Below are 27,757 nucleotides of genomic sequence, written 5' to 3'. Positions count from 1 at the left end.
AGAAATGTAACACAGTAACTTTTACTCGCTCCAGTACATTTTAACAGATCGTCTTGTTACTGTTATTTAAGCATATTTTGTACACAAGCACTTGTAAGCTACCGAAGTAAAATGTATTTCAAGTAACCGCACTTTTACTTGAGTATAATACTCCAGTCATTTTTCCATCCCTACATTTTTTTTAATTGAAGTTTAGTCCGAATACTTCTTCCACAACAGCTTGTCCCTACTGTAACGTGTACTACCACCATTTCACCGTTAGGGGGCGGCCTCTGCGCATTTGCTCTCTCTCCCTCCCACACGCACACCTCTCTCTCTCTTTCTCTCTCACACTCACACACACACACACACACACACATACACACTCTCGCAGAGCTGGAGCTGCCGCAAAGCCCCATCCTCCAGGGCTTTTTAAACACCGTGTTTGCTTCACGCTCCAACTATATCATCCAATTGAAGAGCCGCAGCACTAAATGCAATGAACCGACGGCCATCGTGGGAACAGCGCCGCGGACCACAAACCGTTATGATTTAGAAGGAAACGACGGCATCGTCAAACTGAAAAAAAAAAACAGAAAGATACTGGTTTGCGGGTCAACGACTTTAACCCTTAATCTGCCGTAGCTTTGTTGCTTTCGGGGAAGGTAGTCAGAACAGCAAGGCGCCTCGGTGAACGCAGTGTGTGAAATGTGACCGCTATTCCGTCGTTTTCAATGCGGTTGGAACTGCAGCCGACTCGGTCGTTGCAGCTAGCTCGGTACGGCCGCGTTGATGCAGCAGTGCACGGCTGTGGCGTTCAAATCCACCACCGGATCCGGGAAGACAATAGGTGAAATATACGCCGGCCTGGATTCCCAAGACTACACTGAACGAGAGTCTGTATCCGCTTTGGCTTCAGCAGGTAGGTTGTAACACGGTTCCTCTCCCGCAGACACAGAAGCGCTGACGGCCACAGACGTGAAGCCCTGAAGCGAATTCTTGTCTTTTCTCCTCCGCGTTGCCTTGACGACCCAATGAGACTGCGGTAGTTTTAACGGACAAAGCAGGTTAATGCTAGCTAATCCGGGTTTTGCTAACAATTTATAAGAATACATTCGGCTTGCGGCTGCAATATACGAGGACACCCTCGACCGAGTTGACCTACATGTGTTGGTACAGTAAAGTCAATATAATAGACGGAGTCGTGGCTGTGTGTGGGGTTTGATATAACGGCCATTTCACCCTTCACAACGCATTTTATCTCACGAAGCCTGTGCCCTGCCGCTTGGGCGTAAATTGGGTGATGCGAGGTAGCTGTCAGCCATGCTGTTGTGCCATCATTCATGTAGTTTAAGACACGGTGTAACCTCATAGGTTTAATAATTTCTTAAATTTTCATTTTTCGGACCAGTATGCCCTTCAAGTTACAACAATGGTTTATTGTTTATTAGGGTGGGAATGACATTGACAGGTGAGATGTTTAATGACACCGAGTTAGCATGTTGCCCGCAGTTGTCATACAGTACATTGCATATTACAAGCCAGTACCCCGAGGAACAACATTAATTGTTAAGGAAAACAATCATTAAATGACAAAATGATTATATTTATCCACTAATTACGACGGACTGTCAATTTAACAGCATTTTAAATAAAGCTGAAATTAGGTATTATGTCATTGCAGTGTTTTAACCTTTTCAACCACACACACAACGACATGTACAATTGTGTCATCGGTACGTTAAGACATGCAAAAGACAGATCTGCCAATCCCTGGTGGAGACATACTCCTGTGTCTCTCATCTGCAGTCTTTTCAATCTGTGCAAGTTAATTAAAAAGGTAATTACTGTGTGAAAATGACAGGACATGATATGATAAGTGTATCTTAACAAATTGCAGAAGAGTGCGTGCTGTATTTTGCATGTTGGTGTTGATTGGCATGTTTATCTCACCCCTGCTGGTGACTAATCACTGATAACTCATCACATTGGCCCGCATGATAGTGCTAGTCAACAGTACTTACTCCAGTTGCTAGAAGCAGGTTTTGTAGTTTTGATTGTAAGCGGTATCAGCCGCAAGAACTGTGGATGCTGGACCTTCATCTTGCTTAATATGTTTGGTGAAATGACAGGGATGCTCTCTAGCTCTGCCTGTCATGAATTGTTCATGAAGTCATTTCTATGCCCCGTTAACGCACAATGTTCGTGAATTTCTCTACAGTGTCTGTGTGAGGAATCGGCTTTGAGAGTGAAGTGACAGCCAGCAGGTAGCTGGATCAGGATGGCGGCCGTTGTGAACTACTCTCCGCCTTGGTGGGTGAATCTGCTCCACCGGTTGCCCCATTTCAACATTGAATTCCAGCTTGTGAGTAGTGACTTCAGGCCGGAGGACTCTGAGTACCAGAAGGTAAGACAAGTACGGGGGAATAATAACCTCCCACTCAGAATTCATCATCCCCTTCATCATGCAGCATCATCTTATCATCCCACCTCCTGACACCTGCCCACACTGTAATTTCACAGCAGAGTGGCCAAGTGGTGACTGAGGCTGTCCTGCAACCACAGAGTTGTGGAATCCCTCCATGCACTGATCAATTCTTCATGTGTGTGTGAGAGAGAAATGTCCTTGAGACAAGAGACTGATCCCCTACCTGCTCCATCATTGTTATGGATAAACGCGGTGCAGAAACCAGAAGTCACTTAGTCAGATGGTTCTCAACCTGAGGGTAGGGACCCATAGTGGCTGCAGTATAAATTCGAGGAATTGCAAGATTAATACTAAGATGGGAAAGAAAAAGACAAAGCATTTCTCTACACGACAGAGTCTTACCTCTTAGGATGCTACAAATGATTAAAATGAGACACCTGAGAAGGAAGCATGGCTCAGAAATCTGTGATAATTGGTAGCGAGTAGACGTTGCTTGTCTGGCTCTCTAAAGGACATGAGACAAAAAGCATGGGAACCAATGGTTTAGTCAATGGACAGAAAATGATCGGCAAATATTTTGATAGTAGATAGTAGATTGAAAATTAAAGTCACCTATAAAGCCGAAATAGCATACATTTCCTGGTTGCCGTTTGTTAAGTGTTAGGATATTCTGCATGTATATCATTGTAAATGTAATACCTATAGGCTCTGGACTTTTGGTTGGACAATTTGAGGACAGCATTTTCGGAGTTGGCAGCGCTGCCTTAGAGAGCAGCTTGATCTCAAAGAGGGACTCTGGCCCGGTTTTGCTGCATTTCATTTGAATCCTCAAACAAGGTGACTTTCAGGTCTCTGCACCAGAAAACACAGGCTTGCGAACCCACATAAAGCCAAGAGACACATCGTTTAGAATCCCACATTTCATGCGCTGCAGTCACCCCTCAATGTAGTTTGCTGACATATTTGGGGAGAGGAGGGAGGGCGTGCAAGTTCAAGAGCCGAGCGTGGGAAGGCACCCACGGCCATGAACAAGGGAGGGAGATGGGAACTGGAGAGAGAAGCAGGGAGAGAGGAGGAGGAGGAGTGAGAAAGATAAAAAGAGACTGATTGGAGGCGAGAGGGGAGAGAGAAGGCTCGATGAGCCATGGGAGGTGCTTCTAAATTGCCAAATAGCCACTTCCTGCGAGCTATTCAATGTTTAACTAAGGGCCTTTGTGTGTGTGTGTGTGTCAATGTGTGTGACCACTGGAATTTTAAGGACCCCCTTTTTAGACTAATTACATCCTGACATATTTTAGCAGACGGGGCTGTTTCTATGTCACTGAGCTTTCTGCAGATGATCATATGTTGTTTTGTACGTAATGTATACGTACAGTAGTTGTACATATTGTGCTGTATGTATACGGCATATGTCACATGTAGCATATTCACTTTCTGTGTCAGTGCGTATTTAGCACTTGGTCTTGTTTGTTGAGGTGAGGTCACAGATCTCCCTTAGGGGTTTTGTGTGTGTGTGTGTGTGTGTGTGTGTGTGTGTGTGTGTGTGTGTGTGTGAGTGAGTGAGTGAGTGAATATAGGGGTTCTATTCAGGGTGAAATCATTAATTCTGGCTAGACGGGGGGAGCAAGAGGGAGGGACAGAGGGTGAGAAGAACAAGAAGAAGGAGGTTGAATTGGATTGGGGGAGGGAGGGAGTGAGGGGGGAGGGAAGGAGGGGGGAAAGAGTGGGAAGGGGAGGGCTGTAGTCTGTTGTGAAAGAATGCTCTCTTTCACTGAAGCCCGTCTTTAGATTGGCTCAGTATATCTGTCTCAAAGGCTTTCATGCATCCACTCATCCAGCTGAGAAACGCACAAACACACACACACAAACAAGGCCCTGCACAGTGTCCTCTGGAGCACTCAGTCCGTCACCACAGCACAACACACACTCACACACTCCCGCACAATAGAGAGAGATTCTTCTGTGTAGTGTTTTTCTTTCTGATGTGATTTGGCACAGGTTCATTTGTATTCAGCTCCTGAGTGCTGAAGCAGCTCAAAACTTTCTTCTCACACAATGCCTCTCAGTCGTTCACTCATTCACTCACTCATGTTCTTGTTCTCTCCTATGCAGAAGTTTTCCTCTTAAACTAAATAAATAACACTGTTCAGCATTCATTCACAAGAGCCGCTGGTCTCTGATGACTGTGCCTCCATTGGGGATGCTGACTCCATGGCTTTCTACAAGAAAACTGTGCTATTTTTTTTCCTGAGGAGCTGAAATTGGAGCTCTCATCCTGAGGTTCTGCAAGGCATTGGAGTAGCTTGTATGTCTGTCTGTGCGCATGTGTGTGTGTGTGTTGGTGCGCTCCTCTGTTTGCATTATGGTAGAATCGCAGAGTCAGCTACCAGCCACAGTTTAACAGCTGCAGAACATTACAGAGGAATCATGTGACCTGTAATAACACACACATACCGTATATTCCCAGCTGTGGAAAGTAAGACTGTAATTGGTATTTTGAATAGCGTGCTACGGTTTGAACAGTGGAAGACATTATCTCATAGCATTTTGAAAAGGATCACAGTGGATCAAACACAAAAGGTGCCACTCTTGAATCTTTTTTTGGGTTTAAAGGCTTTTGTCTGAATACAGATTTTGCCTTGAGTGTTGTGCTTTACCCTTTGACCCAGTAGTGCTGGTGAATATTAGCAGAATGAACTTGAGGTTAGTCAGCGCCTCAGGAAAGAAGTTGAGAGGATCGTAGGCAAGGCCACACTACAGAGTAACACACAGGCAGGGAGAGTGCAAGGACAACTCACTGAAGTGGAAGTGATTGATCCTGTCAGGTCAAACACACACACGCACACATTCACAGGCGTGCACATACACACACTTAAACAGACAGATTGAAAGTAGATCACTGTGCCTGGGCGTTTAACATTTAGCCCCTCCTCCAGCCTGCAAGCTGATCTCCAATAGCGTAGATGGGCACACACACACACTTACATCTAAGTCGACACATATACACACATGCACAGCCAAGCTCACCATGCTTATTAGTAGCTAATTGATCCACGCTTAATCTGCTCTGATGGTTTGTCAGACCAGCAGTTAATCTAGCGGCCATCATACACAGTGGGAGGAGAGTGAAGTGGCTGTAGAATACCTGGTCCTGAGTCAGATCATAATATTAAGACAATATACCAGACATCAACAGAGTGTACCACACATCGACAGTGCTGTATCAGTTTTTGTTGCTTTACTTGTTGCAACTTCACCACGACAAATTCCTCGTATGTGTAAAATCGTACTTGGCAATAAAGCTTTTTCTGATTCTGATTCTGATTTATGTGCATGTGATTAGTCGATTGCCAATTTTTACTGTCAGTTAATCGTTAACATCATTTGTCGGGCAAAAATGCCAGACATTGAGCTTCTCAAATGCAGACATTCCCTGCTTGTCTTTGTTTTATGTCAGCAAATTGAGCACTTCCGGTCTTTTCAGTGGCAGTCAGAGAGAAAAGATGCAATTTGAAGGCAACACCTTGAATTTTTAAAAATTTTGATGTGCATTTACTTAAATAATGAAAAATAAGATAAATTTGATCAATTGAATAAAAGCTGTTCTATAAGGCTGTAACTAACACATTTTAACATAATTGTAATAATAGATGAATCTGCTCATTATTTTGCCATAAAATTCAGAAAATCTGAAAAAATAAGGCCATTTTTAATTCCCCACAGTCCAAGGCCTTAAAGCTACAGGTTATGTGGTTTGTTTTGTCAACCGAGAGGACAAAACCCAACAATGTTAAGTTTAATATCATATCTGAAGAAGAATTCTTGAAAAACGACTCAAAAGATGAATTGATTATCAAAATAGTTGCCTGCCAGTTCGCTGTTGATTGTCTCATCGATTGATAAGATTGTTCAATTCATAATGCATTCTCTATCTTATCACCTTCCTCAATATCGTTGTGTATCTGTGTCATCCCATTGCCCCTGTGGCATGATTTGTGATGGATGTAAGTCACGAAAAACATCCATCATTATATGGTGTGAGGTTTCATTCTCATTCTGCAAAGCTTAATGGCTCTTACACTATACAGTTTAAGCCCTAATGTTAATACTAAAGGCACAGGAGATCAAACAATACATTAGTGGAGCACAGTGCGCCTTTACTATAGCATAACGCTTCTAGCACTAAGCCTGCAGATAATAACAGAGGATAATACCACAGACCAGGAATCTACAGAGCTTATCTCCCCCTCCTCTCCCATCAGGATCCTCTCCTCCCACCCTCAGCTCATCTTCTTTAACCTGTTGGAGAAAAGCAGTCTGGGAAAAAGCAATCAACTGATTTCCTCTCACTCAGCCTTGGCTTTCCCAACTGCTTCCCAAGAGACAGTAATAATGTACTATTCCTTTCTGATTATCGTGCAGCTTGTAACTCCAGGTTGTAATGGGATAGAGCCACAGTCACTTTAGTGTGAATATTTTAAGTTAATTGTTATGCCTCTAATTCACATCTCCTAGCTGTAGGCTTAGAGACCTCATACAATAGACGTACACTGATGCCTCAGCAGGGACTGAGATTTGTGGTTTGGACTGCTGTTAGAAAATTGGCTCTCTTCTCTCCCTTCAGATGTCACATTACACTACTGCAGGTCACATCCTATTATATTTCATATTCTATGCTATCCACTGTAGTGTTCTAGTGACCCACTATCCTGGCCAGATTGGCTGCAGCCCTCCAGATGTGATCCAGTGCCCTTTACAAGCCTGTGGTTATACATCATCACTTTACGTGGAAATGCAGACCTTATAAGGCTGCATTGTTCCTCAATGTGAAAAGAGATTTGTGCCTTCCAAGACAAGCTAGTGACAGCGCATCAGCTGGCTCGAGTGTGACTGGCTCGTCTGAACACTTATTTCTTTGATGTTTCTGTTTCTGAAGAATTTCCTCGGAAAGCAGCGTGTCAAATCAGGCCACAGGGATAAGAAGACATCTTCCAGATAAGCAACAGATCACATTCTGTATTAACAATCCAAAATTCTGGGAGATATCAGTGTTTATGTTTTAGCCACAGCCAGCAAATCTCTTGGGATGGGAGTCTGGGTCAGTTGCTGGGTCGGTCCACCACTTCTGTCTGCCATATCTCAACAACTATAAAATGGATGAACAGGAAATTTTGTACAAACATTCATGGTCTTCAGAGGATGAAGTGTAGTAACTTTTCTTTTTTTTCATCTTCAGGTCAGCGCTACATGATATGCACAACCAATGACATTCCCATTAGTTTAAGGTGTGCTTTCAGCTTTGTGCTGAATGTTAACATGCTCACATGGTAAACTGCAGTGGTGAGCGTGGTAAACATTGTGCTGGCTAAATATCATCATGTTAGCATTGTCATTTTTAGCATGTTGGCATCTTGAAGTAAACATTTAGCTCAAGGCATCACTATGTACAATCTTAGTGTCATTAACTCTAGCAGGAGTTCCCAACCTTTTTGGCTTTTGACCCTCAAAATGGAATAATGTCTTCTTTCGATGAGGTAAAATTTGTCACGGCACAGCACTACAAATGAAGCATCGTGGTGCTACATACAAGTGATTCTCTTTAGATGTAAGGAAACGTGCTTTTTTGGTACAGACCCCAGCGAAAATCACACCATCATCATCATCTTCAGAAATTTTTCAGTAAAAATAATATTCAGAAATTACCATTCCCACTAAAATTGTTACTTATATTGCATTTTTTACATGATGTCATATATGTTGGTTGTGACCATTTACCCAGTTCATTTCTGTTTAATTCTCTTATTTAGTGAATAATTTTTCAAGGCCTGAAGACACAAGTCAGTAATTCACAAATAAAAATATGTTTCATCCTGATCTCCATGTTAGGAATTGTTGTCCTGGAAATTTTACTTTACGTTGCCAAGGTCGCCACCCCAATATATTTTATGAAACCAAAAAACATAATATTTGATGCATTTTTGAATATATCTAAGTTTTGGCACATATACACTACAATACACACGTACAAATGCTGCAGAGGTGCATAAACTGCTGCAGGGTGAGGAAATTGCTGGCTGGCAGTGAGGAAAAATTGAGGTCACCAGCAGTTTGAAAGCCTGGGAAGCCAGGAAGTCTGCGAGGATCTTAGAGGTGGAGTCAGATTTTGTTATCATTCGCGGAGAAGTCCCCAGAATCACGCTGCTGCTGTTTCTGAGTGACGGTGGCAGAATTCCTTTGTCCATCATAAGGAGTCTAGCAGGTGGAGATTTTGGTTTTTCCAGAAACATGCCTTTGTCTCTCCATCGTCCTGCAGTACAATGACTTTTCCAGACGCTCCCAGAGGGGATAGAAAAACAAACATTGCAGTGTGTGTGTGTGTGTGTGTGTGTGTGTGTGTGTGTGTCTGAGAGTGTGTGATAAAAAAAGATTCAGTTGCAGGCAAATTGCTGTAACAGCCCTCATCTCTGTCTTTATCCATTTCTCCCTTTTTAGTGTTCAGTTTAGTCATCTGCTTTCACATCTTCCTTTTCTGTCTCTCCAGCCTGTCTCTTTTTTTTTTGTTTCACATATACCCCCCCCTCCCCACTCCTCCTTCTGTCTGCCCCCACCACCCCTTCCTTCTTTTACACTTCAAAGCTTTTAAAGGGTGTGTGATCTGTGTGGTGGGTCTCTAGCGCACACAGCTCCCCAACAGCATCGCTTCCGCTCTCTCCGTGGAGGTGTGCATGTTTGATGGTGTGCAAATGTGTTTTTCATGGTATCTATCAAACACCCATTTAACAGGCACTACTTTGTGGTCTCAGATAGCTGGAGAAGGGAACACAGTTTGCGTATCTGCGTGTGTCCGTCGACACAGGAAAAACGAAATCATGCGCTCTGTCTGTGTGTCTGCTTTCTGCTCATATCAGCTAGTTTGCTTCCTGTAGATTTAACTCATTTCCTAAATTGTCTCCTTCCCAGTGATAAGGACAACTCTTAAAACACGATACGTGTGTGTGCTGAATGAATCAAGCTCAGAGCTGGACAGAAACAGTAGAGCGTAAACTGTGTTATGAAATCATACATGTCTTCTATCCACTAATTGTATTTTTTCTCTATCCCTCTTCTTGCTAGTCCATTCTGCTGCTTGGGTCCGTGGCGTTGCTGTGTCTCGGCCTGGACCTCCTCTTCCTCCTCTTCTACTCATTCTGGCTTTGCTGCCGGCGACGCAAGAGTGACGATTCCTCGCACTCCCATTCGCACTCCCAGCAGCCCAGCGCTGACTGCTGCTGCACCGCCTGGTGCGTCATCATTGCCACGCTCGTCTGCAGGTGAGAGGCTATAGTAAAGGTCTAATCATTATTCACTATTAAAAGAATGGCTCTGTAGCCTAAAGTGGAGACTGTAACTGTTCTCTGCGGATTCATGGGGGAGCACTGACTCTATTTGCTGGCTCTGTATAAGACAGTTGCTGAACAGTTATATAGACCATACTGCTAATGCCCAGTCCACATATACGTACATGGGTATTTTTTTAAGCAGGGTTTTTCCTCTTTTGTTCTCAAAGCAAAATCCTTTCCACACAAGCACTGTTAAAAACATCTCCTTCCATATGAAAACACAATTGAAGCGCTGTTAAGAGCATGCCAAACCAACAGGTGGCTATGTAACCCTAACCCTAAAGCTATGTTGGCCAATCAGAAGCCTGAAAAAAGCTAGTGCTGGTACGCGCTTGAAATAGAGGTCTGAGGTCTTGTCCAAAGTAACTGTACATTTATGTGTAGACATGTAAAAAGTCCTGTTGGGTGCAAACAGAGACTTTTGGAAACGATGAGGCAGACACTCATGTTCACTTCCTGACTGATTCTTATCAGTCACAATGCGTCCTTCCCCGCTTCGTCACACCTGTATCACATGACCCTTTTCCAGAAGAAATCAAACAACATCAGGATCTATATATCTATCAGCCTTGAGTACCAGCAGTTAATACAACATGTGTAACCAATTACAGATGTTGCTGACCTTGTTGTTTATGCTAACAGCTGCTTTATCATGCAGCTACTTCCTACATGCACTGCAGGCAAACACCAAACACCTGTGCGTGCATGACCAGTATACATAAATGGTCATGTGATATGCGTTTTCAGGTGTGTTAGTGTTTCTGGTGCTAAAATGCTCCTTTGGACAGACATCGATTTTGATTGAAAACATCATTTTAAAATCACAATGCATCAGTGTGGATGTAGCTTGAGTTACTTAGTTACCTATATTAACATTATGTGCCCTGATGGTACTGTTAGTGTCCTTTAATCAGTGGTTATGTTCCCTTCTACCTTTTTTTCTGCACATTTTCAATTTGCACATAATAAACAATGGCAAAATGCCAGAAATGCAAAAAAAAAAAAAAAAATGCCAGAAATGCAATAAAGGCTAATGGAGGCAGCCTTGATGTCATGGTACCTGCTTCTGCTGCAGACAAAGAATTCATTTCACTATTCACTGTAATCCAGATAGGAGACCTTGTTGTATATCACCCCTGTCTCTATCACCATAGCAGCTGATAAAAAGACTGTGTCGTAAAGGTGGATTATGACAGCAGCAGCGATGAAATGCCATGATATATCAGAGTCACTGGAGCTTAATTAATTGTGCAGTTTTGTCATGTCCTCTAGGTCACGTAAAGGCACACTCATTCATGTTTTTTTTTGCAGAAATTAGCTTAAAACTTGCCATTATGGTGTGAAATCATTGTATTTTAATTCAGTAAAAAAGGAGATCTGCTCTTCTGTGAGGATGATAAACAGAAGTAGAAGGAGGTCAGTCTGAGGAAACCCATTAAAACCTATTTGAAAATGTCAAAAATGCGTTGCATGGTTTTCACACCACAGCAGCCACAAGTACAACATGACTGTGACTCTACCTACATTCAGTCCAGTCGGTCTTGTTTAAGCAAGAAAGCCCATGTGGTGTTACTGGGAGCCAGCCAGGTGGTTACACTCCACTGTTTGTGTTTGTCTGACTCTGAGGACCGTGTGTACACTCTGAGATCTTTCACCCAGGTGACCCAACAGCAGGGCGGAGTGCATTTCGTCCACAGGTGCCGAGCTGTGTGGACTCTGCTCCTCTTGGCGCACAAATGAACACACAAACATACAAACTAGTCCTCCTCGTTTACCCTCTCAGCACTTTTTCTAAATCTACCCCTCTTCCTCTTTTCTTCATCTCTGTTAGCCCCTCTCCGTTATTTATTATTTCTCACTGTTCGGCCTTCTCCTTGGCCTAGAAAGGTTGCCATGGCGACAGAAGCAGATTTGATGCAGAGACGAGAAATGAATTATACAGTCAGGGGGAGCGATGTCTGTGTGTGTGTGTGTGTGTGTTTGTGTGTGTGTGTGTGTGTGTGTGTGTGTGTGTGTGTGTGTGACTCAGTGCTGAAGAGTGTTTTTTGCAGGTTTTTAATATTTTATGATTAGCTATAATATTTCTTATTGAATATTTGATATGGATATCTGAACGTGTGTGTTTGTGTGTGTGTGTGTGTGTGTGTGTGTGTGTGTGTGTGTGCGCGCGCTGTTGTGCTCATGTGATTCTTTGTCCACAATTTAATGTGACATCACATTTTATTTTTGGCACAGCACCAACCGCATGTGGACTTCCTCCATTTGTGTGCAGGTGCAGTGTGTTTACACAGAAGCAGCTGCGTCTTGGTTTAGTTAAGTCAGTCTTAAAGAAAAGCCTCCAGCTTCTCTAAACTGAGTATTTTAATTTTAATTACTGATGTAGTTTTAAGATGTTGCCTTGGGATGTGGAGACCTATTAGTAATTTTTCCCTATTTTCTAACATTTTATAGCCAGAATGATTCATTTATTCATCTAGAAAGTGATGGAGTGAATCTGACATCAGTGCTCATCTTTTCCCAAATTCAAAATCTACATCCTGCTTGGAATTCATTCAAGGAGTGCAGGGTTTCTGTGGCTGGTTGCGACTGAAAGAAAGAACACTGAATCATATTACTTCAATGATAAAGAAGCTGGTTTAAGTTATAATTTTTAGTCCTGGTTGATTTGGCGACACCTGTGGTTACTGTTGGTGCAAGTATGTGATTTTAATCCAGCATGGGAATGCCAGTAATGATCAAAGCACCAGCATGCTAATTAAATGCAGCATCCCTGAAAATAATCATGAGTATGCCGCCCTACTCTTAAAGTGCTGAGAATATTTTTCATTGTCTTCCGCAGTGGGACAAGGTGTCTGGATGTTGCCACCTGTTTTTGTGGAACAGCAGTTTGTGTTTTCAGGATACACACTGAGTATAAAATACGACATTCCATTTGGCTGTTCCACTAATTGGATGCATTTATTTTGGATTCAGGTGAATCAGTTTGATTCAGACTTGAACTCATGGACCCAGTTTTGACTGAATTTAACATTTGAGCTCCAGCTGAGTGCATCTCAGTGTGGCCATTAGGTACTGCAGAGCATCTTTAGCGTTATGATGTCAGTTCGTTTCATCTGAAAATGGGCTGAAGCAGAGACTAAAGCAGTGCTCTATCTCTGCGAGTTAGCATCATTCAGAACAGGTTGCTGTTTCTCAAAGGAAAAATGATGTCTTAATAATCTGTGTGTGTTTTTCTGTGTGGGATTTTATTTAAATCAGAGCGAAGCTGGCCAATGTTGCTGTCTGTTGTTTGACTTTTGAACTTTTATGTCTCATATCCTAAGCTGTTGGTTAATGAAGTCATGAAATCCGCTGATGGGAGCAGCAGGTATTAAAGCAGTGAGAGAGCTGGACAGAGAAGAGGATGCACGAGGAACTGGAGAGAGAAAGGAGTGGGAGAGAGGATGGCTGGTAGGAGAGAAGAAGAGGATGCGTAAACAAGAGCGATGGTTGATGATTTACTGTTAAAACTGAGATGACATGGAGGATGGAGTAAGATGGTGGGATGGGTGAGGAAATGGACCAATAAAAGAGGAGATATTTACAGTAACATATAAATGTGCCTCCCTGCCTGTACTCATCTTTATTCTGTTCCTGTTGTAAAGCCTGTCTCCCTCTGTATTTGTTGTTTTATGTCACATTTACACATAAAGTCCACCGTAAAGCACGCACACACACTTCGACAAAGCCGTGTGTGTCTATAAACCCACTGTAACACGATGCTACTCAAGATCTAATGGGCTAGAATGAATTGCCTTAACAATGGTCATAAATTTCCCTTTACAGTCTGCCTGGTGTTAGTGCGCAGACAGAGCCATCATCAATACAAGGAGTGTAGTCATACACACACATGCGCAAATGCACACTTACAGTACACAAAGAGAGAGGAGGGGGCAACAGGAGCTTTTCAGGGAGAGGGTGAGGGAGAGGCGATGTGGGCAAAGAGATGAAGCAGAAAGTGTAAAGGAGGTTTCTTTGGAGGTGGTGGTGTTCGGTGGGAGAGGGGTTAGTTAGTGGTGTGAACGTGGTGAGGGAGTGCTAGGGTTTGGACGAGGGGGCGCTGGGGCAAAGAACCTCAGATATTGTTGCATGTGTCATGTGTGAATGTGGATGCAGAGCTGCAGAAGGATCATATTATGTGCGGTCTGGTGACCCAATTATTGTGTAGACTCTGTATGTGTGTGTATGTGAATCATTCCTGGTAGTCCTGTGCTTGCCTGAGGCCCGAGGGTGACACCAAATCAGAGAATGTAGAGCTCAGCGCCGCCTGTTGCTGGTTAACACAGGAACTGCACCTGATAACTGCTGTTGTTCTGTTGTGTGTGTCTGACTATGAGAAAAGGAGGGAAAAAATATTGAACTCATTCATCCATATTGATTAATTCGATGCCATCTGATCTTTGAATTAGTCATTGTGTTAACACTTGGCACCTTCTGTTTTCTGCCTCCCAGCGCTGGCATTGCTGTGGGATTTTACGGAAATGGGGAATCGAGTGATGGAGCCAGTCGTTTGGCGTACTCCCTCCGGCATGCCAACCGCACCATATCCGGGGTGGAGAAACTTGTAAGTTACCTGCTGTATCATTACACTTGTCTCTCACAATCCAATGAAAAACAATGTGTCTAATGGCAGTTCCTCTTTCTATGAATGTCCAGGTGTCAGACAGTGCCCTAGCCTTAAACCAGACCGTGGAAGAGAGCTTAGTCCAGTTGGAGACAGCCTTTCAGGAACAGACAGACTACGTGTCCATCGTCCAAAAGCTGCAGGGACAGCTGGACGAGCTAGTGAGGCTGATGGTGGATGTTCCCTTCTGGTCCAATACTGACATTTCCCTGGAGGACTTGGCCCGCAAGACGGAGGCTTTTGATTTTTACAGGTTGGTACTAACAAGTGACAGTACAAGTTTTATGATGCAAAAGGATTTGCTGGATCTACTGATCCTGATTCTAAGGAATCAGCAACGTTATGGTATGGTGTTTTTACGTTACAGTAGATACTGTATTCTCCGACTACTACTTGGTAAATACGTCTCTCAGAATGGCTGGAGGGTGCAGAACCATTGAAGTGGCCATAAAATTGTTAACCAATTGTGGCAACAACACGACAATTTTTGCTTTGTAGCCATGTAATGCTGAGTCCAGAACCTTTAACAAACATTAGCTCTCAGTTAGGACTCTGCTATATGTGAACTGGCCTACATGGTGTACGTTTAAGGATTAAGTAGCTCAGTCCCAGAAGACTGCTATCAAAATATACTTAGAATACAAACGTTAAGTGCAGAATGGCTCATTTCAGGATAATATATATTGAACTACTGGACTGTAATTTATGATGCATTCATATATTTGTCACTTTAATATTGCACCTGGAAAAGGTGGGGTTCATTTTGAATAGTTACTTAATTACTACTGAGCAGCTTCATATATGAAAATAGATCAATATGTCAGTTGATTATTATTTTATATGAATAATCTGAATCTGTAAACTAGTTAGTTAGTTAAATTCCACCGCTGGTTGTGAAAGACCCTCGTTTGTATGAAACACCGTGGTAAATCAGTACATTTACAGGTGGTTGGGGTACCTTGGCCTCCTGCTGTTCGATGTCCTCATTTGTCTTCTGGTGCTCTTCGGCCTGATACGCAACTCCAGAGGCACTCTGATTGGGTAAGTTACTGCACATCATACTCCAGACGTTGCTCCTATTGGACGAATCAAATCCTTTCCCGACTCTGAATCTGTGTTAAGTGAAACTGTGAAATGCATGTCGTGTTGGTCGGCTGAACCTCGACCGTGAAAATCTGTATTTTTTTGTCCTTCAGAGTGTGTCTGCTGGGGGTTTTGACTCTGATAATCAGCTGGGGGTCTCTCGGCTTGGAACTGGCTGTCGCTGCTGTAAGTGTAGCCATGGCAACATGGCCGAGCTCCCTGCCTCTGCAGTGATGTAATCTTTTCCCACTGCTTGAGTGCATGTGTTCAGCGTGGATGTCACTGTAGCCTGATTTTCATGTGTGTTTACCCTCTTACAGTCAGCCAGCGACTTCTGCGTTTCCCCAGATACCTACGTCACCAGGGTGACCAAGGAAAACGCTGTCATCAACCAAGGTATGCAAACAAGAAAATACACAACCAGTGAACTGGTAGCAGCCATTTTAAGGGGTTTCGTGCAAGAAAACAGTGTGACACAAACCTTTAGACATGTGAATTGAAAAATCAAAGCAGTGTAAACATGCAAACACGTGTCACAGGTTAAATAACCAAAGACCAGATGCCCTTCTCTGATTGGTTTATTTGAACATTTTTCCTGAGGACACAATACAAACCAGTATCTCATAAGAGCCGTTTCCTTTCCCAAACAAATTTCATAATGTGTGATTAATACTATTAATTACAATGTGGGACACCGAAGAAGGAAGGAATAAGAGGTGATTGGTCAACGACTGCTCTTACACAAAGAGGCAGAAACATCTTGAATAGACTCGAGTTTCCACACTGACAGTTGGATCTCACCCTGACATGTTGCTTCTATTTTAAGAAACAAGCGTGTGCGTTTGTGTGTGCATCCAAGGGGATTGTGTTTGACTGACACTCTGGTATCTAAAAGCTCTTACTCTCTCTCTGCTGACTGCAGTGCATCAGCAATCCTGCACACACCCCGCTCGCTCTTCCTCCTGCTTGTCCCAGATGTAAAAAAATATATATTTATTTATATACTCAGAGCACATTTTTGCTTTTTCACTTAGGATCATTATCTGATTTGTTCTCGCTCTTCATCCTTTTATATCCCTCTTTACCTCTCAATTGCTTCCTTTCGCCCTCTCCCTCCCTCACTTCCCTCTTTTCACTCCTCTAATGAGTTCTGTTGTCTGTCAGTTGTTTCCGCTCTGTGGAGCACAGATGTTGCCTCTGGAACACTCACACACACACTTGTGTTCCATCACTCCAGAGGACATTACATTGACTTGCATACATTTCCTGGAAACATACCCTAACCATAACTACTAGTTCCCTAACCTTAACCTTAACCTCAACCCAAGTCTTCACCTGAAAATGTAATGATTTATGCTATGACTCTTGTCCCCATAAGGAAAAGGTGTCCCCACAATGTGACAGTGTAAACAGAGTTGTCCCCACAACACACACACACACACACACACACAAACACACACGCACACAAATATGCCTGAGTAATACTGCTAACATGCCTCTGTATTGACTGGACGTAGAAATTCTTGTTACCTGCAGTGTTTTCCTCTCTTTTCATTTAACTATATATTTTAGATGTATGTATTATTATTCTATTGACATGTATTTGTTGGTGCCTTTCCAGATATCCTGCAGTATTACCTGAGGTGCAGCTCTGGCCAGATTAACCCCTTCCAGCAGGTAAATTCACCCTCTTCCTTTTAATACAATACATTTTTCTTTATTGCCTGTTCAAACTGGTAAAGCCACTACATAACCACCAGATGTATTTCTGTGTGTGTGTGTGTGTTTTGTTTGTGTCTCTTGTGTCTCTCTGTGTGTTTTGTAGAGGCTGTCAGGGAGTCACAAGGCATTGGTGGAGATGCAGGATGATGTGGCAGAGCTACTGAGATCAGCAACACGTGATTATGCCAACACCAAGGTTTGTGTGCTCGTCTGTGCACTGGTCTGTAGGTCTTTATTTCCACGGATGAGCGGATTTGCAGCAGTGGAAGTGCGATGAAAAAGGCAGTTACAAAAGTGCGAGAACACACGTGTTTATCTGGTGTGTGCGCAGTGTGGATGTGCACGATGGCGGATACATATATATATATATATATTCGAACATGCATGTGTAACCTTCGCTTCCCGTGTGTGCAGGGGAGTCTTGAACAAATCCAGTCTGTGCTGAATTCCACCGAGGTTGGTCTTCACCAGCTGACTGCTCTGGTCGACTGTCGCAGCCTACACATGGTGAGTCACTTCATGTGCTGTGTTAGAGGGGAAAAGTCCTCAAATCCAAGACTTTCATAACCACTGACTCCTCTCTTGTTTCCCTCTGTGCAGGACTACGTTCAGGCACTGACTGGGCTGTGTTATGACGGGGTGGAGGGTCTCATCTACCTGGTTCTCTTCTCCTTCGTCACTGCCCTGATGTTCTCCTCCATTGTGTGCAGTGTGCCACACACCTGGCCTGGCAAGAGGTAACGCACACACAGTAGGGCTGAACAAAATGCAAAAAAAAATTGATAAGCAAAAAAAACCATACTGTGATTATTTTGACAGATATTGCAATATGTCACGATTTTAGTGGGAATGGTCATTTTTGCTTTTAATTTTCACTGAAAAACATATAAAAATGATAAAGATGTGATTTTTGCTGGGATGTGTACCAAAAGAAGCATCAAGATCAAGATCAAGATCAATATTCCTTTATTTGTCCCGCGAGGGGAAACTTCAGAATACAGCAGCATCAGTAAAGATTAGATTAATATAAGAAGTGCAATGCAGATTAGAAACAAAACAGTATATACAAAAGAGTGAGAATTTAAATAAAAATAAAAAGAAAGAAATTGTAAAAAAATTGTAAGAAATTGTAGATCATAAGGGAACATAAGCATGTTCCCTTATGTCTGAAGGGTATGATTTGTAGGCTGGTGCATCTCTGTAGCACCCAAATTCTTCACTTGTAATGGTATTTTGTGACACATTTTGCCTTTGGATACTGCACTTGGTCATATTGCAATTTCGATCATATTTCGATTGATTTTTCAGCCCTAAGACACAGTCTCTCTCTCACAGACACACACAACTCGTACAAGCCTTTACATTCCTGCATCTGTCTCTTTAGTTAATCTGTACACTAACAGCTAACATCTTACTAGTTCTAACTTCTTAATTGTCTAACTAAATTCATCTTATGACCTGAAAACAGCTGAAAGCTCATAAAGGATCTACTCGGTGCCCATGCATGTCATTCTTTGAGTGTATTTGCCTCCTGAGCTGTTGTCTCCTACGTCTTCCTGCCTGTCTTTGAATCCATCAAGTTTTCTCTGCAAGTGTTGTTTATTTTATTGTTTGCCGTTGGCACTGTCAGTCTGGCTGATTGTTTGTTTCTATGTTTGTACATATCTCTCATTTTCTTTTCTCCGCTGTGGACTTGGAGCACCATTGTTGTGTTAGATTGTGTATCACCACGTTTTTTTTTTTTTTTTTTTTTTTTTGTTTCTGTGCCCCACTTCCTCCTTCTGTTCCGTCCCTTCCTCCTCTTTCCCTGTCCTGATTTGGAAATGCTTTGGGCTTCAGCGAATGATGGTGGATATTGAGGAAATTAAACGACCCTACGGTCCGATAAACGGCTCATTCAAATAGCCATTCAAACAGCCAAATAATTCTATGGTAAATTCAGCGCAAAGAGCTTTAGACTATACATGCAGGGACAGGTTTCACTCTGATGAAAGATTTGAATTATGAACCACAGCTGCGCCATGATAGTGGTGTTTTACGCTTGTTTGTTGGGTGTGAATTACCAGCAATGCTAAAGTATGGCCCAGCAGGTATGAAGCAATAATCCGTAATATCCCCGAATTCAGAAAGAAAAACTGCTCATGGGGTTGGTTGCTCATTAAGGCTGACTGTGCTGCAACTGCTGAGTCTGTTTGTCCGGCTGCACAGCTGAACTCCTTTTTGGTTGCCTGAGTGAAACACCTCCATCTGGTGGCCAGTCAATGCAGTAACTTCTATTGTGCCTTTGTCTCTTTTAACATCGGGCCGGCTAAATGTTCTCCATACAGCTCCCTCCCTCTTTGAGACATTACCAGCTTGATGTGATTTTGTTAGTATGTGGACAGCTGGTGTAGACTTTCCAAAAACAACAAAGAAAATAAATAGTCTAAATAATAGGGTCTACATATTGCAGATATGTGGTTGACCCAATGTTGTAGAAGCCAGTACATTTCTGTAGCCAGAGATCAAACTTCCAAATCAGCACATATCTTATTTGATGCCTCATTCTGTTGCGTTGCTGGCCGTTTTTACATTTTTGACCATTTTATGTCTGAAAATGGTTTGCCCAAACCAGCCATATTATCTCCTTTTTTCCTGATGTTTTTGCTTTAAGTTTCATGGAGCACTCAGTGATGCATGAAGTACTTAAAAGAAAACTGATTTTTGAAATTCGATTCTGTTCGGACAATTTGAAATGGACAGTAATTATCAAGAGTGATGGCTGCATGAAGAAAATGACTGCATGTTTCTACGTCTTAAGAGAACTTTGAGAATATTGAACAGTCATACAGCTTAATTATATGTACCCACACACAGCAACAAGAAACAGCTTCATGGGTCCACTCTGGGCTGTGTAGTAATTACAGACTTGTACTGTATTTGTAGTGGACCTGTTTGTAGATGAATGCTGCCCATGTTCCTTTTCTTCTTGTTCAGCTGCTTTGGGGCTGAAGGCATGGCCTCAACCAGTTTTTTGTACCAGATAGCACCACACAGTACCTTTGTACTACATAGTACAAGTACACCTTCCCCTCTCCTAACCTCCTCTTCAGCCACTTGTTTACACTCTGTTGTCTCTCTCGGATCTCCCTCCCCTCTACCTTTTCCCCTCCTATCCATCATGCCCTCTCGTGCCCTGCCCTTACCCTGACCAATTGAAGGACGGATGAGGAAGACGGAGAGGACGAGTCGGGTGCCTCACGGGGCGGTGTGCACGATAACCTGTACCGCGTTCACATGCCCAGTCTCTACAGCTGTGGCTCCAGCTACGGTAGCGAAGCTAGCCTGCCCGCTACAGCCCACACTGTCAGCAATGCCCCCGTCACTGAATACATGTGAGTTAGCACCCATCGCTAGCTAGAGGCTAGCAGGATCAATACACTGCCTGCCATAGGTAGCTGATGCTTGCCCCCCGTGACCCAGACTAGCAGCATAGCAACGCTCACTGCCTGTGATACGATGAGTTAGAATAGCTAGCTTTTTGCTATGTTTAGCTCGCATGTCCTTTGTGACACACTGTCAGCACTCAGTGAGTTAGAACCCTTCACTAGTGTTTCCCTCTGATGCTGAAAGAAAAATGGCTGCCAGCTGTATCAGCCAGCGTGCCTGTTTCAGCCCACAAAAAAACTCTATCAAAAGAGAATTCAGGCTTGCACTTGCCATAGTCTAAGTTATTTCACCCTGCTTGCTACAGTTTGCCACAGGACTGCTTGCTCTGAATACCAAAAAAGAGAAAAGAAATAAACATATATATCTCTGTCTGCCACTGCTTGCTACTATTTTAGCTGTGGGCTTATCAAGTACTATGTGGTGTTTGCTGCTCAGGAAAGAACTCACTGTGCAGCAAGAAGTCAGAAAATAGACAGTACCTTTATTCTGAAAGTCATGTGGCATTTTGACTTTTTTGGACCGGAGAAGGACCATGCTTTTCATGTTTTGGACCATTAACAAATCCTGGATATTAACAATACCAATGCCTATATTCCACAGCATACAATGGAGTTTTTTAGTGATTTATTCTCCTCCATGTAGTCAGACAGTCCAGAATGGCATGAGGCTTGACACTTGCCTGAGATAAGAACTTCCTTACAGTGAATGTTGCTCGTATTTGCTTTTTAGTCAAAGCTGTCATTGCATGATAATACAGTTGTGAGCATATATTTTTCCTTGTCGTGCTTGTGGAATCTGACATTGAAGAATGAGAGTCAGCTGCCAGCAGCAAGACTACCGGCTGCCAAAGGACCAGATTGACATCATCCTAGGAAAAAACTTCAGTAATTTACAGCAGACCTATACTTTGGAATATGGTTTGGCAGTAATATAAACTCAACATTTATAGTTAATGGTCCAAAACATGGAAAACCTCTTAACTGTCCTTTTAGTATACAGACCTTGCATTTTATTTCAACTGAAACAGAGCTGTAAACACTGAACAGTGATTAATGTGTGTTGTTTTTATGAAGCTACCTGGGTAAAAATATTTGGCTAGTTGTAAAACTGGACTGTTTCCTCGTGGGAACTGCGGTGTCCTCCCTTACATATCTCTTTCCTTTAATACTGTAAATTGAAGCATGTCCCTTCAGTTTTTTTCAAACATTTTTAATATCTCCTTCAGGTATGTCTCACTGTTAACGTCAATGATCAGCTGCTCTGTTCAAGATGAAACATTGAGGAAATGGCTCTTATTTGGCTTCCTACTAAATAACAAGGGACATTTGAAGCTTCATTAAGCAATATTTTATCTTATTTTTTAATCCTTTAATAGTTGAAATCTATACTTTTTAAAAATCTGTGTCTAAGGCACTGATAAGAGTATTATTTTACTGAACCAGTGTCCCATTGTGGGACTAAATATTTGTCTTTTGTGCATTGTTAAGAGAGAATGTTAACTATGCTGGACTGTGGCAGAGGTCTTTCACCCTTGGCTCTATGGTACCACCAAGCTTAAGTCCCTGACTTGTAATTACTACTGAGGCCATTTGTCAGAGAGTCATGTAGTCGTAACGATGAGCAGACCACAGATCAGCAGCTCAACAACTGAGCACCAGTGGCAGGGTGACCACATGCAGTAACCTCTTATTCTATAATGCAGGAGCCAGAACGCAAACTTTCAGAATCCTCGGTGTGAGAACACCCCCCTGATTGGCAGGGAGTCCCCTCCACCCTCTGTAAGTGCACACTTTCTAGAACACACTCTCCCTCCACTATCTTCCAATACCCACAGTGCAGCTGGGACATGTTCAAAACCTCAGAACCCACAGCGATGGCATTTTATAATTTTAGACTGTAATGAAAGAAGCACGGTGTTAGTAAATGTACGTGTATCTCATGTCTGATGCCGTTATTGCATAGCATGCTAGTGTGGATATTGGAAGGTAGTCCCCTCTCCCTACACCACTGCAAGTGTACTCAGTGCTCAAACTAGACCGTGGTCATGGATCGACTTTATGAAGGTCATTTTGGCAGCCTGGGATATCTGGACGTTTGAAAAGAAGCCTGTTGTTAGGAGGATTTGCACTTCAAAAGAGAGGCTTGTCTCTTTTGATAAGTGTAATTGTTGGGTCATGTTTGACTCAACGTTGTCCTCTACTTCTGATGTGAAAAGTCTGGTTGGTTTCTCTGTGGCTGTCAGTGCCATGCGAGGAGAACGTGTAGACCACGTAACAGCACATGACGTCACTCGTGGTATTTTTTAATATTTAGAACTGTAGTGTCAAGCCTCTTCTTCAATACCAACAGACATAACTCTGCCAGTCTTGGAGATTCTTGGTTTTAATATTGGCCACAAACAGGTTGACTATTCTGGCTTTGACAATGTGCTGCTGGGCCTGTAGTTGTGGATGTTGTTCCATGCAGTATCAACTGTATACATTTGGGGCTACAATACCGTGGACTAAGAAAATTGAAGATATAAATCTAGCATTATAACTCTGGAACATCTTTCAGGATGCGCTCCTTGCTCCATACCCCGCAGTGAAGCTGGAGAAAAAAAAAAAAAAAAGCCCAAAACCTCTAAAGTTCCTGCTCCCTCCCCCCTGTTCCCACAGTGTGTCTATGTGTGCATTTTCTTGTCGAGGTGTATGTGTCCTCTGTTTCTGTGCCCCCTCACCCCTCACCATTAAACAGCCACAGGAGCACGTGTTTCCCGCCTCCACTGTCCAATTGTAGCAGCCACCAAAATGGCCACGATGCATCATTCTTAGGCCGCCGGGCCGCCGTCCTGTCCCGGAGAGCTCACCTGTCACCAGAGTCTGCAGGGACGAGGAACCCAGAGAACCTCCAACAGGAACTAGCTAGCAAGCTCACAAGAGACCACTAACTCATACCAGGCTAACCTACTACATCAGAACTAGAGCACTAACTACAAATCACTGACAAAACGGACCACATCTGCTAATTTTATAACATCATCCAGACCTGATCAGCTGTTTAAAATGAATGACTGTTGTAATCAAACCCCCGGCTGTCCAAATGACTGGTCAAAGTGTTTCTGCTGTACCTGTGTGTTCGTTAGCCTCACACACATCTATCTATCTATCTATCTATCTATCTATCTATCTATCTATCTATCTATCTATCTATCTATCTATCTGTCTGTCTGTCTATTCATATTTCCTGATCTAATGTACATTTTTTGACTGTGACACTGTTTCTGCATTACTTTCATTCATTGTGAATAAGACGTGATCATAATCCATAGCTGTTTTCCTCTTCTTGTCTTGTTTCTGTCTTCCCTCCTGCTTCTAATTCTCTCCTTCTTCTCTTTCCCGACATATTTCCCTCTGTCACCCGCTGCTCTACACCTCCTTCCTCCCTTTTTCCTCACTGTCCTCCATCTCTTCAGTACACCTCCAGTATGAGAGCGAAGTATCTGGCCACCAACCGACCGGACCAGAACCGACGCTCCGTTCCCAACGACCAACTGGACCCGGCTAGCCGGCCTCACCCCACTGCCCGACCACAGTCCTCGGTCCACTAGAGACCAGATCCGCACCAGTCCACCCCAGTACTGCCTGAATCCAGTTCTCACAGCCAGTGACAAGATCCGACTCAGTGCTCACCGGAGCTCAACCAGAGCTGAGCATTTTGAAGCATCAACAGGACCCCGGTTTCTCAAGGTCCACTGAATTTCACCAACACTGACCGGTTCACCATCAACAGCACAGCAAGCCAGGACTCATCAACCAAGCACCTCAGCGAAGGACTGCACTTTGAAGGTCAACCTCCACTTCTGACCCGAAATCATCCAAAAATCGAAGTTCATCTCAGAAGATCACAGCTTCTACTCCTCCGCTAGATCCACCACCGCTGTGATGGATCAGCCCACATACCCACAATGCACAGCAGTTAAAGCGCCTTGGCTCCATCTCCAGTTTCTTCTTCTACTTCTCAGTTCTGTCCACCTCCACTGGGGTCCGTACACTGCCCTCCGGTGGAGACAGCTACTCTCACCACTCAACCCCGTGACACTTAATTCAGACTACACACTCACACACAGACAAGCACACACACACACACACACACAGACACAGACACAGACACACACACACACACACACACACACACACACACACACACACACTGTACAGAGCTGTAAATAGTAAACGTGTGCTTTACTCTGATTTCATGAAACGTAGACTGTTGAATCATTACTGGTAAATGTGGTGTGCTGCGTGTTTATCATGGAAGTTTTTGCTGTATCTCTCATACAAACATACACACAAATAGGCAGATACACATGTACAAATACTAAGCCAGTAAATCAGAAAGCCATGTTTAGATGAAAACAGTACCAACACATCCACATTCTCACTATCTTAACATAGTCGTCTAACTAAGACTTGAATCGTGAGCTTGAACAGTGTGTCCATGTCTCTTTCCATATTTGTTTACGTGCACATACAGTACACGTGGCGATTAATGCATTTTGAATATGAGCCAGGAATCCTGTTGTGGAATAACTGTTTGAATTTTGGGAACTGGAGCGAGAGACAAGGGACATAAGAAGGCTCAACCTGTGCCAAAAAACTCTGAATAATGAGGGATGCCTGATTCTGTCCTCTTCTCCTACTGCCTCCAGATGTCTCAAAAAAAGGGGGAAAAACCCACGTGGAATGTTTTCCCTCAGACTGTAAATACCAAGGGAACAGGAAAGACACTTGAAAAAGGACAACGATGGACAGAAATGGAATGAGACTCACTGAAAATCGTGACTAGGCATTTGCCAGGTGCTATGTAAGCCAGTCAAAGTCCCAGAAGACCAGCGGGACTGAGGAGGGACGGGAAATGTTTCTGTGACTTTAATGTTTTGTTTTCATTCAGGGATGTGATCAGGAATATAAATAGCAGTAAAAAAAAATAAAACAGCTTGCCATCATTACTGAATGGGAGTTGTGTCCTGAAAACCTGAAAAAAACACGTCCCTGATCAGTAACGTTCCATAAAAGTGTTAAAATGGAGGAAAGTGGGTGTTTTTTTATGTTTATCATAAGCTGAAATTCGGGATGTGATACTGTGACCAACTGTAGTATTCTGTTTCTTCTTATATACTGTTGTTCTTACTTCCTGTGCTTTTATTTTGTTAACTGGTGATATTGGATCGAGCTTGAGCCACCAGTAGTCTTTCTGTCTTTTATTTTTTTACCCACAAGCACAATTTCTCTTCAAGGTGACTTTGCGAGGCGGGGAAGTGAAACTGCCTGGGACACTGCCCGTGGTTTTTCCTCCCGCTCTAAAACTCTGTACAGTGTATAAAAACTGTATTCGTGAACCCGTGTGTGTGACATCACTGCAGCGTGATTGGCTATTGCTCTATCTCGGTGTTACTGTGTGCAAGTACAGTGATCAGTGTGTCTGACTGGCAGCAAGCAAGTGCCAGCCTATCTAGAGACATTCCTACACAGACGCCGCGCATGCCCTCATACACACACAATGAAACACAGGCAGATACACACACATGCTGTACAGACATCCACATTCAGCACATGCGCCACGGTTTCTTGTAAACATCCATCTTTCCCCACTTTGTTCCTGTACATCCACTTCTAGAGCTGTAGTAACCACACGCCCTCCCACAGCTGTGACATCACACTGAAAACCATTTGCATCATGGGTGATGACGTAGGTAGAAACCTGCAATCTAATTAGCCGAGTGAGCAGAGCCCTAACATGCAAACACCGTTGAACCACCATTCCTGACCTGTACAGCATTTTAATATGTTATTATTAATCAATGACCACTTCTCGTTTTAGCGAGACAATCTTACATGTGTGATTTTACTAGAAAGAAAATGTCCATGTTATGGTAACAATGCTACCTATGGTCTAGTACTTTACAGTGTTTTTTGCACCATTGATGCAAACAATGTTAAGATCTGTGGGACTAGTCACTGATTAATGGCCTTTCATAATGTTTTTAAACTCTTACAACACTTCATATCACAACATGATTTTTTTATTTTTCTCTGTCTTGTAAAAATCAAACTTTAAAGATAAAATAATAGCTAGCTGTTTTGTAGGAGAATAAAGGCAAGAGCAGCGTTTTTCCTCTCTTATTAATGGTGAATGACTCTCTGTCTTGCAATGTTTTAATAAAACTATTCCAGTGTCGTCTGCTCACCTGACTGAAAGTTGTATTTGAATTCCTGTGCGATGCTTTCTGGAATTTAACCGATCTGATCCGATGTGTCCTGGTGGAAAAAAGGTCCACGCTTGTGTTTAAGAGGCAGTAATGTTTGTGTGCATGTGTGGTCTTAACAGGACTTCAAATACACCTCTGTCCAGATGTGACAGACAAACAATGTTTTCTATGGCTGTTTTTATTTTCTGATGGTTTAACTAAGATATTAATGATGTACATGTCGAAACTGTGGTAATGATATCATTCAGCCTGGAATAAATGTTTTAAAAAAGGAATTAAAGCAACTTTAACGTACTGATCAAGCCTGTGGATTCTTTTTAATGTGAATCTTTTACTTGATGTAACTGCCAATGTGTTATCGGGACTCATGTGCATCTAAAAGTACCAAAAGAAGATGACCAAATACAGTGTAATTTACGTTTTGGACTCCTGAACTCAGGGACATAATTTCCAGCCCCTGTCTAGCATTTCACGTAAATCCTGGGTTGAATCTTAAAGTATGAAAGGATACAAAAGAACTCTTAGCTCGTAGAAAGATATCAATTGTAATCAGCATCAATCAGTCTGATGACTTCCACCTGCGCTGACTGCTCCTCAGCTATATAAGCTGATGGAATTAGCCAGTCTGTCTCTCTGAGGGGGTGTTTTGTTTGTTTGGTTTAGGCTTCATTGGTTGTTCATTACATGTCATTTCCAACACACACTACACTACTATATTGATATTAAGATATATTAAGATAAATATCAAGTTAAATGGTCATGTGTGGTCCTCTATTTCTTGCCCTGCCTTTGACCCAGGTGGTGACACTATCTATATATATATT

At 42.8% G+C, this 27,757-nt stretch overlaps 1 protein-coding gene across 2 annotated transcripts; it reads left to right on the top strand.

The window, feature by feature from the left end:
* Positions 1–337: 337 nt before the first annotated feature.
* ttyh3b (tweety family member 3b) lies at positions 338–27,227 on the top strand. Of its 2 annotated transcripts, XM_076727675.1 has the most exons (15): positions 338–901; positions 2,201–2,386; positions 9,521–9,717; positions 14,278–14,389; positions 14,482–14,702; positions 15,395–15,490; positions 15,646–15,718; positions 15,853–15,928; positions 17,154–17,209; positions 17,358–17,450; positions 17,669–17,761; positions 17,855–17,991; positions 20,455–20,628; positions 22,386–22,461; positions 24,138–27,227. In XM_076727675.1, the coding sequence occupies exons 2-15, from the start codon at positions 2,261–2,263 to the stop codon at positions 24,270–24,272; spliced, it is 1,665 nt and encodes a 554-aa protein (XP_076583790.1). In that variant the 5' UTR covers positions 338–901; positions 2,201–2,260; the 3' UTR covers positions 24,273–27,227. The 2 variants fall into 2 exon arrangements, with proteins under 2 accessions (XP_076583790.1, XP_076583791.1); XM_076727676.1 differs by lacking the exons at positions 20,455–20,628; positions 22,386–22,461 and having other exon boundaries at positions 359–901.
* The last annotated feature ends 530 nt before the right edge of the window (positions 27,228–27,757 follow it).

This window comes from Chaetodon auriga, chromosome 4 (assembly GCF_051107435.1).
Source record: "Chaetodon auriga isolate fChaAug3 chromosome 4, fChaAug3.hap1, whole genome shotgun sequence".
NCBI classification, from domain to species: Eukaryota; Metazoa; Chordata; class Actinopteri; order Chaetodontiformes; family Chaetodontidae; genus Chaetodon; species Chaetodon auriga.
This window is presented reverse-complemented; position numbering and strand designations above follow the sequence as displayed.